The sequence below is a fragment of the Engystomops pustulosus genome, chromosome 6, assembly GCF_040894005.1.
Source record: "Engystomops pustulosus chromosome 6, aEngPut4.maternal, whole genome shotgun sequence".
NCBI lineage: Eukaryota > Metazoa > Chordata > Amphibia > Anura > Leptodactylidae > Engystomops > Engystomops pustulosus.
Window position 1 is genome coordinate 156,218,420 of NC_092416.1, and position 16,511 is coordinate 156,234,930.

Genomic DNA, 16,511 nt, shown 5'->3' on the forward strand with positions numbered 1-16,511 from the left:
GAAAAAATGGGCCGTGTCAGGAAGGTGAAAAGTGGCTTCGGCGTTAAGGGGTTAAGCTTCCGTCCAACCCACTACTATATTTTTGTGAAATTTGTTTGCCATTATTATTTTGTACATTATGTTCAAGGTAACTAAGAAGGTATTTTTTACATAAAGCCAAAACGCAAGTCATTAATCATTGCAGAAATTAGAATTTATTTGTACAGGAACATTTAAAAAAGTATAAAAAGAGATTATAAAAATAATAAATATCTGAGAAGAGAATTCTAGATTTATATACAGTACAATAGGGGGCAGACAAATTACAAGGTTTTTCATTTAATTATGAAGTACAGGCAGTTATGTACAAGATGGGTTCCATAGGTTTGTTCTTAAGTTGAATTTGTATGTCAGTTGAAACTGTATATTTTATAATTGTAGCTCCCGACAAAACTTTTTTTGCCCCAGTGACAATTGTAGTTTCTAATTTTTTTGCTGTAATGAGACCAAGGATTATCAATAAAGCTTCATTACAGACACCTTACAGCTGATCATTACAGCCTGGGACTATAGTAACATCCAGAGACCTTCACCAGAGATCACAGTGGGCAGTGGGGTCTGTCTTTACTAGGGGTCGTCTGTAAGTCGGGTTTCCTTAAGTAGGGGACAACCTGTACAAGGTTTTTCATTTAATTATGAAGTATGTCAGTGCTCTTACATCGAACAGGCTTTGTTCTCATATAGTACTGGAATGACAGAAAGCGGAGAAGGGGACCAAAATGTAATTCATGGCATCATTTTTTTATTTACACTATACACAATGGGGGCATTTATTAAGACTGCCATTTTGAATTTGAATTCACTCCCCCGCTGGGGCACTGAACCAGATTTCCTAGAAGGCTCGGGCCTCTATGTAAGAAGCAATCTCTTCCCAGGTCGACCATCTCAGACCTGGTGGAGATTTCAACTTTAGTCTCTACTGGTTTTCCAGAGGAGACTACAGTAATTACAGGGTGACAGGGCTTTACTACCCCTCCCATCCAACTCCATGCCCTGTCACGCCCAAAGTGGCATAAAGGGCGGAAATCTGACAAACTTTTGAAAAATAAGCTTTTTATTGCCTTTTTAAAGTTTGTATTTAAAAATAGTTAAGTTTTATTTTATTGTTTATGTTTATTCTTTTTTATAGCTCATTACAGCAGTAGATTATGTGATATTTTGAATCCAAATCGAATATACTAAAGTACTAATGTGCTAAAAAACAATCTGAATACAGTCATGGTGGCTGCCTTTATAAAGTTCTGAGTATTATAAAAGATCATCGGCTCCACTAATACAGACAAAGCGAGCAACCCCTTAGATGTTATGGTAACCATTGACTGTGGCATCTTAGAGGGTCTATAGCCGAGTTTCAGCAGTATGCTACATATGACAACCACTGGCCATCCTGCCAGATCAGCATTTTAGCCAATGCCTTGTAATCATCATACATACATAGTACTGAGCTGTGCCATACTATCTTGTAGGGGAAGGGATTGTTCTTCCCATTGTACATTTATGTACAAATTTGTCCACAACGCCGCTCTGCTGTATTGTAAGAGACCCAGCAGGGGAAAACGGAGATCTTCTTTACAGTACCTGTCATTGAGGTGAAACTAGGGGAACGTGCATAGCTCCAGGATGTTACCGGAAATGACCCATTTAGCAAATTATAAGAAGTGTTGCTTATATGTTGGTAACACTATGGTCACAGAACTATCCAGAGACTCCAACAGTTCTATTACTGTGTAGCTACGTTTAACGTATGTGCCCTATGTGTCAGATCTGCTGATTAAGGTTGGTGGTGCCTCAAATCCCATTATGCTGAAATAGCTCCATTTTGAGGGTGCTTATAGATGAAAGAATTTCCCATCGTGTTGCGGCGGAGGGTTTGTGTCATATCCACATACGTATTGTGGTTGAAGTTATGTTGTTCTTTCTGTCCAAAATAAAAGATATCATTAGACTTTCTTTTGCCAAGAATTTTTTACAGCCTTTTAAACAAAATTTGTACAAGTAAGGTAGTCGCTAGATGCCGAGATAGATAATAGATGGACGTTAAATAGATAGATAAATAGATAGATAGGAGATAGATAGATAGATAGATAGGAGATAGATAGATAATAATAGCGAATAATTTGGAGCATCACTTGCAGCAATCAATGGGTCCAGGCCTTTTGAAGGTTTGACCAAACCATCCAGATCAATAAAATACGATGAAGCTTCCCTCCAAGATTCCTTGTTAGCAATTTTTTTTATTTAGGTGCAATTTTGGCACAAAAACACTCCAGCACAAAGGTGGCAATGACTGAGAAGGAAGCACTGAGCTCTTCTGCAGAGCAGAGTATGACCTGCATATTACAGCAGCAGAGCTCAGCCAGTGTTTACACTACATGCAGCCTCTGTTTATAGCTCATGAGCTTCTATTTACAAATAATCTGTAAAAGCAGCAGCTCAGAGCATGATAGAAAAGAAGTGTGCGGGGAAGAGACAGTACAGAGAATTGTCCCCCGTATAGCAGGATGACCACACTGGTGTCTGAGGAGGATACTGGCCAGAATTACAAGGGGGGCAGCAGAAGATCAGCACTCTGGGATCCCCTCCAGGAGAAACCACTGCTGAGGAGATCACTGGGTGCAGTTTGTCACACACCTGGGCTCTGCTGCGAGGGTCATTTTCATGCTGGGGTGCGGGAGAGGAGCAGAGGGGAGTCTGTAGGAGGATCACATGTAAGTGCCCGAATAAAAGATTGTGCCTAAAATTAAGTGTAGTCGCACAATCGAGACTCACAAGTGAGTAATAAGAGGCATGAACTCAACTCATCCCAGATGTTTGTAGCTTGTGATAATTCAGGCTCAACAATGCGCCTCATTTAGGTGCACAAGTGGAACTAGTGCGCCACAACTATGATACATTTGGCCCAAAGAAACAGGAAAAATAACCTCTTCTATCCACTTCTCCAATGAAATATCCACAGGACATGCACCTCAAAGCAGGGACTTCCCTGAATCCCTTATCATGGCCAGGCAGAATGGGGCAAACGTGCAATTCTCCATTCAAGTCTATGGGAACTGAAGAGCTCGGCTATTCTTGGCTCTCCCATTTGCGGCCAATTGTCCATACTTCGCGGCTTATAGACAGAGGCCTATCAGGTTAGTTATGGGTTCTAGAGGTGGAGTCCATACGTATGAGGTATTTATTATGTTTAAGATTTAATTATTAAATTACTTACTGATTTTTTGATTTTCATATACATAAAAACAACGGAACATAGGACAAGCATAACCGATATCACGATGATATATGGAATGTGAGAGGATGAAGTATTTTTGCAGGTTGTGTCCTTTTGCTCTTCCAATGCATTCTTATTCTCATGTGCTAAAAAGGAGAGGATAAAAAATAAAAGATAAAGGTGCTTGGTACCAGACTATAATTATCAGACAACGATAACTGTGGATTTCTTAATTCTCTCTCATTACTAGAAATCTGTTACCTAGTTCCCCCCAGTTATGTTAGGTTTTATGTTTATAACCAATATTCTTGCTTCTTTTACAGAACTGTAAGTCCACACACAGCAACATAATATTGCATACAACCACAGTACAAGCAAGAAGCGAGAGACTCAGTAATAAATATATTTAAAGAAAATTCATTTCTACTTATCAGTCAACAGAGAGGGGAAGAGTAGAAAGGTCTGAATGAGAAAACAGCAAAGATACACACAAAGGTACCTGCAGCTGCTAGTAAGTTTTCTATCTCACCCTAAGTTCTTTATTTACATCAATACTGTCCCATACTGTTATATGATGTCCTTCATGCTGCTTCTGTTTCCGGCTAGGTGAAGTAAACCCTGAGTGATTTACAATAGTGTAATAGTGGATGGGATTTATATAAAATATTTTTTCCTGTGGGTTTAAGAAAACTATTCAAATTGTAGGTGCAGTAGTTTCTGTCACCACCAGAAATAGGTTGGTTTCTGCAGAATTTGGGTCTATGCGGAATTTGCATAGTTTAAATCCTATAAGAAACATCCCGTTCCTAGCTAGATATTTGTCAGATTTACAGGGCTAACATGCCTGAAACCTGATGCACAAGCCATGAAATATACATAATTCCTGGCGGACAGGGAGGAATTATTTAACCCCTTTTGCCACCTCGTTGCAAAGTGTCCCTGGCTATAACACAATTCAACGCTTGACCGACCCTACCGTAGAATTGCCCCAGTAGAATTGGCTGGTGCCTGGAGTGGGGTATATTTTATCATATGATATGACCCATCTTCCCCAATAGCTTATTCTAAAACAATTATGCAAAACTCACGCACCTCCTCATAGCTGATTGCCGAAGATATCTAGTAGGAGGATCAGGTTTAGGAAGAGGCAGCACTCCAAAAGGTAATTTCAAAAAAGTGGGGTGTCTTTATTCCATGTGCACATGGAATAAAGACACCCCACTTTTTTGAAATTACCTTTTGGAGTGCTGCCTCTTCCTAAACCTTATATTGCAGTCCCCCTGCCTGGGGACTTACGGACTTGCACCCACCGGAGTTGCTGTGCTGCTCTAAACTTTCCTTTTTCTAGTAGGAGGATCAAAGAGGTTACTGGGGCGTGGAGTTGCCGCGCCGTGTAGCCTCAGCTCCGGCTACTCCACGACCCAGTAGCCTCTTTAGAAAATTAGCATATTAGGGAAATAAAAGTTATAAAAAGATGGCGGGGACGTGAGAATTAAACCTTAAAAGGGCTATCCTCACATCCTATAGATGTACCTACCACCCGGTCCACCTTAATAGGTTTTAAATAACTTTATTGCATTCGTGACATTGACTTTCAAGGGTTTCTCCGGTGATAGCAAGTTAGGCCCTCATCACTTGTTGATTTGTAGAAGGCCCAGTGATGGGACCCCAACTGATCTTGATAACGGGAGTCCATTGCACCCAAGATGACCAGGGTAGCCGCACTAGTGTATCTCCATCAGCTCCATAGAGATGAGAGGAGATGACGGCACATGCGCAACTGACTGCACCTGCCATCTTGGGTGCAACTGGGGTACCCATTATCTTGATCCGGGGGCTTCTCTCACTGAGACCTTCACCACTCAGCAAGCTAGCAAGTTCCTATGACCATAGAAACCCTTTAATTCATGCAATGGCTGTAAGATAGGAAACAAATTACAAGAACTTACCATTTGGTGCTGGATGTACAATAAGTAAAGTTCCATGTGTGTAGATTTCTTTTTTGTTCACTGTTAATACGTTGCATAGATAAATGTCAGAATCTTCTACTGTGAGGTTTCTAAATGTTACAGTGAAGCTTGTGCTACTTCCAGAACCAGACAGACGATCCTCATAGATGGAATCTACCTTAAAAGTGGACTTCTCGGCGTTCATGATTTTGGTAAAACGCTTCCTGACAGTAGCTACTTCTATTGCGATTCCAGAAACAGTGCACGTGAAGTTTACGGTCTCCCCAGAGTTCGCTTCTATTTTATCGGGTCTTTGTGCTACTTGTTCATCTCCTAAGAGAAAATAGAACATTAAGTTAAATAGGATAAAAAGGCAAAAAATATTATTTTTTTATTGTCATTAAGTACAATTCATGACAAAATTTAGTATAATATTTAGTATAATTTGGTGGAATGAAATGTATAAAAAAAATCCCGTAAAAAAAGACTTTTTAACTCCCAAAAATATTTTCTGAATTTGAAGGTCTTCTTATTCACCGAGCAAAAAGATACAATCTTTATTACATGGTCATCCCATCGGCGACAAGGCCAACAGAGAGACCAGGAGCTCCGAAGACGAGAGCGGAACAGATGTAAGTACAGAGAAGACTCCAGCTAATATGTTTTATTGCAGCAAACATCCTTTCAACGGTGGCAGTAAAAATCCGGTGACACCATCTTGGCTTGGATTGTCGGTCCCCATGACGACATTTACCAAAAACACAGTTTGCCTGTGTAGTGTACAGAGGGCGCAAGAGCTATGAATTGTGGAACAAAATACATGGACTGGACTGGCCCATTAAAGTACCAGAGGATTCTCGAGTGGGATCAGACTTCAACCCAACGAGGGGTCATAGAAGTTATTCAGAAGACAACCAGATATGAGGGTCTCCATGTTTCCTATGGACTGATAAAGAATTATTTTTAGTCCAGACCATAATATACCAAACATAAAGGTATTAATATTACAGGGTAGGATATAGGTTATTTTGGGGACACAAATGTATTAAAGTATTTCATATACTTCACATAGGATGGAATCTACATAAGGATTTATATCTTTCTAGGTCTAAGTAATCTTCTCATCATATATCAGATTGCATCAATTTTAAACTACATCTACTACCAGGATGAAGGATTCTAAACCAAGTAAACTTACAAACTGGTGTGTTCCCCCTCTGGCAGGATCAATTATTTTAGCTTATTATGCCCTGTGGGGGGGGGGGGGGGTTACAACATTATGCAAATGAGTCTGAGGGGTTCTGAGCTCCATAGGTGTTAATGGAGCCTTGAGCCCCTCAGGATAATTTGCATAATTTTTAAAACCCCCTTTTTTTTTAAACAAAGGCATAAGAACCTTAAAGAATAGAGGATTATGCCAGAGGGGATACACACCAGTATGTCAGTGTGCTTAGTTTGCAATCCTTCATCCTGGTGGTAGAAGTCAATTAAAAATGACTTATTAGAGTTTCTGTAGATCCTTTTTATACACCGACTGATGAGGAAAGCTAAGACGTATTGAAAACCACTTGAAAGCTGGAAGAGTGCTAAATGTTCTTCATTACCCAGTGCTACCCCTTCTCCATAACCCTATAATGTAGAGCAGAACAGGGAAAATTCTTAAACCACATTGCTGAACCTGATATTGTTTGAACCTTAGACGTGCTGTGAGATCTTAATGTAAAAAAATCCTCAGACGAGTTGTGAAACTACTGTGAAAAATCATAGCAAATTATTCAGCTGCAACCAATACCAGATTATCATGTATGTATGAATGACTAATACTAACCACATACACAGAAAAACACATTATATAGGTTTATCACTATTGTATATACACCCACTATAAGTAATTCTCACCATACACATAATAATACACATCATACAGGATTGGAAACATTGTATATTTCCAATGTTAAGATACAAACATGCAGCATTTATTGTAACTGTAGCCTGAGACAAAACCCCTTTATCAGCTGTTGTTGCCTACTTCCTCAGCCTACCCTAGACAGTCGGTAGACAATTAGTCGATGGTCCCTAAGTGCAAACACAGAGACAAGGACAAGACAATACTAACAGATAGGGATAGTCGCCAAAAGCAGGCCAAAACCAAGAAGACAATGCAGTACAAATTGCAAGGCAAACGGATAGTCAAGAAACAGGCAAAGGGTCAATCTACCAGAATACAGAAATGACAGAATAAAACAGCAGGTTACTAGAACTAAGACTATAGAAGGGAAAGAGGACTGATCCACAGAATCTTATATGAGAAACAAAACCCTCGGTCCAGAAGGTGATTGGGTCAGATCTCTGACACGGCAACAATAAGAGTGGAAAGAGATATTGTCAATAATGGCAGGTTAACTGTTCATGAACAGAGCAGAGTTTTCAGGAGACTGATGGGTGTGATGCTATTCATTCAAGACTGCTAAGCCAGTGTTCAGACACAAATAAACAAAATGATCAAAATTTTCAGCACATCCTCAGCCATATTTTCAGAGTATCGTAGTTTATACTTTTGAAAAAGGACACATGTCCATCAAGTTCAACCAAGGAAGGATGATGGAGACCGAGGGTTCATATACACCACCGATGGTATACATGTGCAATATTTTATTACACACATACTATTCCATTCCAAGTCTTATTTGTGTTTATTTATTTATTTTTTACATAATCCATATTTTCTTTACAATTTTTGTGTGTTTTTGTCAAATCACATACAAATTCCATTGAAAAGAAATGGATTTTGTTTTGGTACCATAAGAAAAGCCAATATATGACAGAAAAAAATCAAAAAGTGTTTACTAACACTTATTAACCCTTGAAACATTGATTTCAAAACCAAAAATGTTGATTTGGAAATCTAGGCACCAAAGTCCCTTGGGTCAAAGAAAGGTTAATTATGTTTTACTTATCTACAGAGCATTGTGCAAATTGTTTAAAATACACTTTCTGATTTATCATTGATTTAAACTAGAAAATCAGGGTAAAAAAAAACTCTTCAAAATCCAGGGATCAGGAATATAATTCCTATATTCCAAAAATTTCCTGCTAGAATTCCACCTGGAATATAGGACATGCTACTTCTTTCTGGACACTATTTGTGGAAGAGCAGAGCTCAAGAGCTAATCCAAGCAGTGACAGCAGAGAGCTTCAAAATGACCTAGATGCCATTGTACATTGTTATGTTATATACCTAGCATTATGTTCCCTCCCTGCTGCCTCGTCCTTCTTTCCTGTGTATCTACCAGAGATAAGACAATTCATACACATTAAATTGTTCCCGCCAAACATACTGATTTTGGTTCTGGTCCTCCCTTTACCCCCTCACTTTCTCATACCCCCCTGTTTATAGAGAAAGGACTGTATTACATTCTAGGCAGCAGAGTAGCAGAGCTCAGGCTCAGCAGCTGAGCCCATATTAAAGCGTCACCCTATATAACAGAGGAGCATCATCATGGGACCTGTAGTCTATTACATCAGTAATCCAATCCATAACAATTCTGACAACATTTAAATCATGGACCTACACAGAACTATAGAAAGACTATTATTCTTTATCTGCCATGCGATCAGGTACAGGCTATTTTTATGCATTTTTTTTTAGAATATAATAAAAACCCTTTCACCCCTTTATGTCTGCCATATGGCTGTATACATTCTGCTGATATGATGTGTATAGACATCAGGACAGTGACCCACTTCAAACAGCTAAATATTCTGAACTGTGGCACTTATCAACACAGTTCTGGTGTCCTATTAAAGAGGAGAGTCTTCTCATTAATAGGATTTAAAGGGGTTGTCCACTTTCGGTAAATAATTGATATTATTTGTGTAATGAAAAGTTACACAATTTTTCAATATACTCAATTCCTCAAGTTTTCTAGATCTCTGCTTGCTGTACTTCCATAGAAAGCTTCTCTAATTACTTCCAGTGGATATAATCTGTCCATAGTGATGTGACAGGTGCATGAGCCGTTATTATCATAGAAAGTAATAGGAGATGTATGATAATGACGGCTCGTGCACCTGCATGTCCATCACATCACCATGGACAGATTATTTACACTGGAAGTAAGTAGAGACGAACAGCAAGCAGAGATCTAAAAAACCATGAGGAATTGATACAGAAAGTATATTGAAAAATTGTATAACTTTTCATTACACAAATAATATCAATTATTTACTGAAAGTGGACAACCCCTTTAATCCTGATGGAATATTTTCCTCTTCTACAGTATATGTCACCAGAACTTTATTTCCTGGTGCCTCTGGTCAGAGAATATAGCTGTTTAAGGTGTCCCCCGTCCATGGTGTCAGCTGAGAATGGAGAAGGAATGCAGGAAGACAGAGGTGACAGTTTGGAGAAGTACATGCACTCCCTGCATCTGTAGCTGAACGTGGGGAAGGGCGACGGATTGATGCCGTACATTTTTTGAACATATTTTGGCAAATTTTGCTGTTTATTATACAACTTAAATGGGAAAAATGACCACATTTTTCACATTTTAGGTCATTTCTCTGAAGAAACTGAAGCTAAAGTCTGAAAAAAATGTAAAATAGATAAAAAATAAAAAAATATCACCTGGACATTCAGGTACCAATGACCCTTGGTCAGGAAAGGGATAAGGGTCCACGCAGTTTCGGTCTGTTCTGCCTATTTTACACAAAATCCAATGGGAATATCTCCTATAAAATACCTGTCTATACAACAATAATCATTGTTCCATGTTCCATCTGAATTCCAGAAGCTTTTAGACAGAGCATCTGGGATATTAAGTACAAAGAAGCATGGGATGGGGGGAGATTGTACATACAGGCGGCCCCCCGATTTAAGAACACCCGACTTACAGACGACCAATAGTTACAAACGGACCTCTGGATGTTAGTAATTTGCTGTACTTTAGCCCCAGACTACAATAAACATCTATAACAGTTATTAAATGGGTCTGCAATTCATTTTTATTATTAATCCTGGTTCTTATGACAATCCAACATTTTTAAAATCCAATTGTCACAGAGACCAAAAAAAATTCTGGCTGGGGTTAAAATGATAAAATATACAATTCCGACTTACATAAGAATTCAACCTAAGAACAAACCTAAAGAACCTATCTTGTACGTAACCCGGGGACTGCCTGTATTAATGGGAAATAAATGTCATCTACAAATCAATTTTTCTAATTGAAAAGTTTGTTGTCTTATGCTGCAGGTAGTGCTATACAGTATATATTACATATAAACATTACATTTTACAAATACTAAAATGCTCAACCAATTCTTCTAATACCCTTAGGCTAAATTCACACTAATGTATGCCTGCCGGGTGTGCATATGTTCGCAGCGATGGAGAGGAGTGGTGACCCCTTCCCTCTCCATAGCTATGCACAGCGCCATAACACAGGGAAATATAGCACATGTCCTATCTTTTCCCAGTGGGTGGAGGGGTTTGGTGCCACATGTGTACTGCACCGTATCGCTCCATGCGCTCATTGCCATCCTATGGGGGATTTATGTACCGCAGCAAGCTTGCGGCCGTATATACGTCTCCCTACGGTCGTGTGTATGTATCCTTAAGTAACTACATACCTGATCTTTTATCGCCTTCTCCATTGACCAACTGCTGTTGCACTCCTAATTCACAAACATAATTGAAATAACATTGAAAGTATATGTAAGTGTCCTATATTATATATAATGTCATATACTATACTGTACCGGTAAAACAGATGTCTAGAGCAAGGCTGAAGATCAGGAGAGAAAGGAAGATTGTCATCATCATCTCTGTAGAACATGCAGCTCTCATAGGGGGCGGCTGGGAACTTACTGAGTTACAGCCAGATCTCTTATCATATAGACCCCAAACTCCTCCTCTCAACATGTCATCGGCAACTTTCAGTCTCTTCTTTTAGAATTCTAAAAATTCATGAGTTCTAAATACAATGATTTTTCATGTTTCACTTTCCAAGAGCTGCATTGAAATGCTTTAAAGTTTTACATAATTTTTTGGCAGAGAAAATTGACATCATTCTGGTTATACTCTAGATCAGTGATTTTCAACCTTTTTTGAGCCGCGGCACACTTTTTATACTTAGAAAATCCTGGGGCATACCACCAACCAAAATAGCACAAAATTACACTAAAACAGTCATAAAAGGCCTCCCTTTACTAATAAAAAACCCCTAGCGGCCTCCCTTTACTAATAAAAAACCCCTAGCGGCCTCCCTTTACTAATAAAAAACCCCTAGCGGCCTCCCTTTACTAATAAAAAACCCCTAGATGCCTCCCTTTACTAATAAAAAACCCCTAGCGGCCTCCCTTTACTAATAAAAAACCCCTAGCGGCCTCCCTTTACTAATTAAGAGCCCCTAGCGGCCTCCCTGTATTAATTAAGAGCCCCTAGCGGCCTCCCTTTACTAATTAAAAGACCCTAGCAGCCTCCCTTTACTAATTAAAAGACCCTAGCTTCCTTCCCTATACAAATAATAACCTTATATACTTACCCTTGATGTCTTCTTCCGCGTACCTTCACTCCTGATGGCGATCCGCCCACCTTCTGTAGCTCCTGCACCGCGCGCCTCTGGTCACGTGACTTACGCAACCTGACGTCAGGTCGCGTGAGTCACGTGACATGGGCCGTGCAGAGCAGGAGCTACAGAAAATAGGCGGATCGCCGTCGCGGGGCTTGTAGGTAAGTATGGGGGCAGAAACACGGGGGCGCGGCGGGAGCGCTACACAGGGGCACCATAGTTCAGGGAACTTTCCCCGCGGCACACTCAACCATGTGTCGCGGCACACTAGTGTGCCACGGCACACAGGTTGAAAATCACTGCTCTAGATATCACACACATGAGATTTGCTACAGAAAGAGCAAAGAAGCTCAATACAGCTCACCTGTTCCTTTCATCAGGGGGTTCTACGTCACCTTGTTAAAGGGAACCTGTCACCACTCTGAACAGGTTTTTATAGGTGGCCAATGTTGCTTCATATCTCCAAAATCAACTTTTATTCTTGCCCAAGAAGTAGTCAAAGAGGTGGGTAGCTTGACCATACAGTCAAGCAATCCCGCCCCCTGCTGCTTATTTCTACTGCCAACTCCGCCTCCTCCATCTGACATCACTCTTTGGCTTGCTGGAGTTCTTGCGCATGCCCAGTCCAGCTGATATCTTGGCTCTGGCCGTTGTTGCATGGAGCATGCACATAGCGCCTGTGATCCGGTCAGGTATGTGCCGCTCCAGAACTGAGATCTCAAACCGATTCCTACACCACAGCATAAAAAAGTTACAGATGTGTAAATATGGCGATATAATGGCATACTTTAATTTTTTTTTAAAGGTATTAAGACTAGAGATGAGCGAACACTAAAATGCTCGGGTACTCGTTATTCGAGACGAACTTTTCCCGATGCTCGAGTGCTCGTCTCGAATAACGAACCCCATTGAAGTCAATGGGAGACTCGAGCATTTTTCAAGGGGACCAAGGCTCTGCACAGGGAAGCTTGGCCAAACACCTGGGAACCTCAGAAAAGGATGGAAACACCACGGAAATGGACAGGAAACAGCAGGGGCAGCATGCATGGATGCCTCTGAGGCTGCCTAATCGCACCATTATGCCAAAATTATGGGCAACAGCATGGCCATGACAGAGTGACAGAATGAAGCTAGATAGCATCTAAAACATCCAATAATTGACCCTGACACTATAGGGGACGGCATGCAGAGGCAGCGGCAGCAGCGGAAGGCTAGAGAGTGGCATGGCGACATACCCTAAATGGACTCAGGCTTCAAACCAATGGGTGGCAGAGAGGAACCAAAGGAGGTGAGCAAGAAGCGCTCAAATAATATCGGTACATGATAAAAGTTTGCCAGTATATTTTGTGGATTACACAGCAGGGTGGCGACAAAGTTAACATGGAAGCCATGAAAACAACCCAAAATTCTGCCTGACACAGCTCGTTTGATAAGGGGACCATGTATGGAGGCAGTGAACTAGTAGTAGATTAAAGGTGCTGCAGTTAAAACTATGTTAGTTGGATCTTGGCATGGAGCTGGCGCTCCGCTGCCAGGCGAGCTTTCGCCAATCCAAGCCCCTGTCTATAGGCTACTCCCCAAACAGCACTTCTAAGAACCTTTTGTATAAGATCAAGTGTAGTAGCGTTCTTATAAGTTTAGGATATGGCGGGTGAGGGGAATGTAAACAGATGCGCAAGAAGCGCTGAAATAATATCCCTAAATGGTAAAAGTTTGCAAGTATATTTTGTGGATTACACAGCAGGGTGGCGACAAAGTTAACAACTTTGATGTGGAATGCCCTGTAATAGCTCTTGGGCGGTGTGCCTTTTATCGCCTAGGCTCAGCAGTTTCAGCACCGCCTGCTGTCGCTTAGCGACGGCACTGCTGCTGTGCCTAGAGCTACCGACTGATGGCGCCATGCCCACGGATGGTAATTCGGAGGAGGAGGAGGTGGAGGAGGGGTGGGAGGAGGTATAGTAGGCCTTTGAGACCTGGACCGAGGTAGGCCCCGCAATTCTCTGCGTCGGCAGTATATGACCAGCCCCAGGGTCAGACTCGGTCCCAGCCTGCACCAAGTTAAGTGTAGTAGCGTTCTTATAAGTTTGGGATATGGCGGGTGAGGGGAATGTAAACAGATGCGCAAGAAGCGCATGATGCGCATGGAGCTGGCGTTCCGCTGCCAGGCGAGCTTTCGCCAATCCAAGCCCCTGTCTCTAGGCTACTCCCCAAACAGCACTTCTAAGAACCTTTTGTATAAGATCAAGTGTAGTAGCGTTCTTATAAGTTTAGGATATGCCGGGTGAGGGGAATGTAAACAGATGCGCAAGAAGCGCTGAAATAATATCCCTAAATGGTAAAAGTTTGCCAGTATATTTTGTGGATAACACAGCAGGGTGGCGACAAAGTTAACAACTTTGATGTGGAATCCATGAAAACAACCCAAATTTCTGCCTGACACACCTCGTTTGATAAAGGGACGATGTATGGAGGCAGCTATATGGACGACTTTTGGAGGTAGCAATGGAGACAACGTGTGGAGGCTGCTATGGAGACAATTTAATTTGGATAGTGCCTGTATGTGGCAGTCCCAAACATTTTTCAAACCAGAGGAGCAGGTAGGTGGCCCTCCAGTAAAATGGGATAGATTGAGTGCCTGTATGTGGCAGTCCCAAAAATGTTTCAAACCAGAGGAGCAGGTAGGTGGCCCTCCAGTAAAATGGAATAGATTGAGTGCCTGTATGTGGCAGTCCCAAAAATTCTTCAAACCAGAGGAGCAGGTAGGTGGCCCTCCAGTAAAATGGAATAGATTGAGTGCCTGTATGTGGCAGTCCCAAAAATTGTTCAAACCAGAGGAGCAGGTAGGTGGCCCTGCAGTAAAATGGAATAGATTGAGTGCCTGTATGTGGCAGTCCCAAAAATTGTTCAAACCAGAGGAGCAGGTAGGTGGCCCTGCAGTAAAATGGAATAGATTGAGTGCCTGTATGTGGCAGTCCCAAAAATGTTTCAAACCAGAGGAGCAGGTAGGTGGCCCTCCAGTAAAATGGGATAGATTGAGTGCCTGTATGTGGCAGTCCCAAAAATGTTTCAAACCAGAGGAGCAGGTAGGTGGCCCTCCAGTAAAATGGAATAGATTGAGTGCCTGTATGTGGCAGTCCCAAAAATTCTTCAAACCAGAGGAGCAGGTAGGTGGCCCTCCAGTAAAATGGAATAGATTGAGTGCCTGTATGTGGCAGTCCCAAAAATTGTTCAAACCAGAGGAGCAGGTAGGTGGCCCTGCAGTAAAATGGAATAGATTGAGTGCCTGTATGTGGCAGTCCCAAAAATTGTTCAAACCAGAGGAGCAGGTAGGTGGCCCTGCAGTAAAATGGAATAGATTGAGTGCCTGTATGTGGCAGTCCCAAAAATGTTTCAAACCAGAGGAGCAGGTAGGTGGCCCTCCAGTAAAATGGGATAGATTGAGTGCCTGTATGTGGCAGTCCCAAAAATGTTTCAAACCAGAGGAGCAGGTAGGTGGCCCTCCAGTAAAATGGAATAGATTGAGTGCCTGTATGTGGCAGTCCCAAAAATTCTTCAAACCAGAGGAGCAGGTAGGTGGCCCTCCAGTAAAATGGAATAGATTGAGTGCCTGTATGTGGCAGTCCCAAAAATTGTTCAAACCAGAGGAGCAGGTAGGTGGCCCTCCAGTAAAATGGAATAGATTGAGTGCCTGTATGTGGCAGTCCCAAAAATTGTTCAAACCAGAGGAGCAGGTAGGTGGCCCTGCAGTAAAATGGAATAGATTGAGTGCCTGTATGTGGCAGTCCCAAAAATTTTTTAAAACAGAGGACCGGGTAGGTGGCCCTCCAGAAAAATGGGATAGATTGAGTGCCTGTATGTGGCAGTCCCAAAAATGTTTCAAACCAGAGGAGCAGGTAGGTGGCCCTCCAGAAAAATTAAATGCATGAAGTACTATAGCAAGAGCCAGTGGGCCCTGTCAAAAAATAGCCATTTTCCTCTGCTTTACTGTACAAAGAGGAGGAGAAGGAGGAAAATGAGGAGGAGGAGGAGGAGTGGATCAATTATTCAGGTTGAGCTTCCTTCACCTGGTGGAGATTGGAAATTCTGAGAAATCCAGCCTTTATTCATTTTAATAAGCGTCAGCCTGTCAGCGCTGTCAGTCGACAGGCGTGTACGCTTATCGGTGATGATGCCACCAGCTGCACTGAAAACCCGCTCGGACAAGACGCTAGCGGCAGGGCAGGCAAGAACCTCCAAGGCGTACAGCGCCAGTTCGTGCCACATGTCCAGCTTTGAAACCCAGTAGTTGTAGGGAGCTGTGTGATCATTTAGGACGATGGTATGGTCAGCTACGTACTCCCTCACCATCTTTCTGTAAAGATCAGCCCTACTCTGCCGAGACTGGGGACAGGTGACAGTCTGCGCCGTGATGCCCTGTAATAGCTCTTGGGCGGTGTGCCTTTTGTCGCCTAGGCTCAGCAGTTTGAGCACCGCCTGCTGTCGCTTAGCGACGGCACTGCTGCTGTGCCTAGAGCTACCGACTGATGGCGCCGTGCCCACGGATGGTAGTTCGGAGGAGGAGGTGGAGGAGGGGTGGGAGGAGGAGGAGGCATAGTAGGCCTGAAACACCTGGACCGAGGTAGGCCCCGCAATCCTCGGCGTCGGCAGTATATGAGCAGCCCCAGGGTCAGACTCGGTCCCAGCCTCCACCAAGTTAACCCAATGTGCCGTCAGCGATATATAGTGGCCCTGCCCGGCAGC

General features: G+C 42.2%; 1 protein-coding gene across 1 annotated transcript; it reads right to left on the bottom strand.

Annotated features, from left to right (window-relative positions):
• Positions 1-211: 211 nt before the first annotated feature.
• LOC140065990 (uncharacterized) lies at positions 212-11,122 on the bottom strand. The gene is made up of 5 exons (XM_072113554.1): positions 10,960-11,122; positions 10,831-10,875; positions 5,200-5,532; positions 3,251-3,396; positions 212-1,957 (listed from the first exon to the last, which is right to left on the bottom strand). Exons 1-5 carry the CDS (start codon positions 11,120-11,122, stop codon positions 1,838-1,840), a joined length of 807 nt encoding a protein of 268 aa, XP_071969655.1. The 3' UTR covers positions 212-1,837.
• Positions 11,123-16,511: the final 5,389 nt, after the last annotated feature.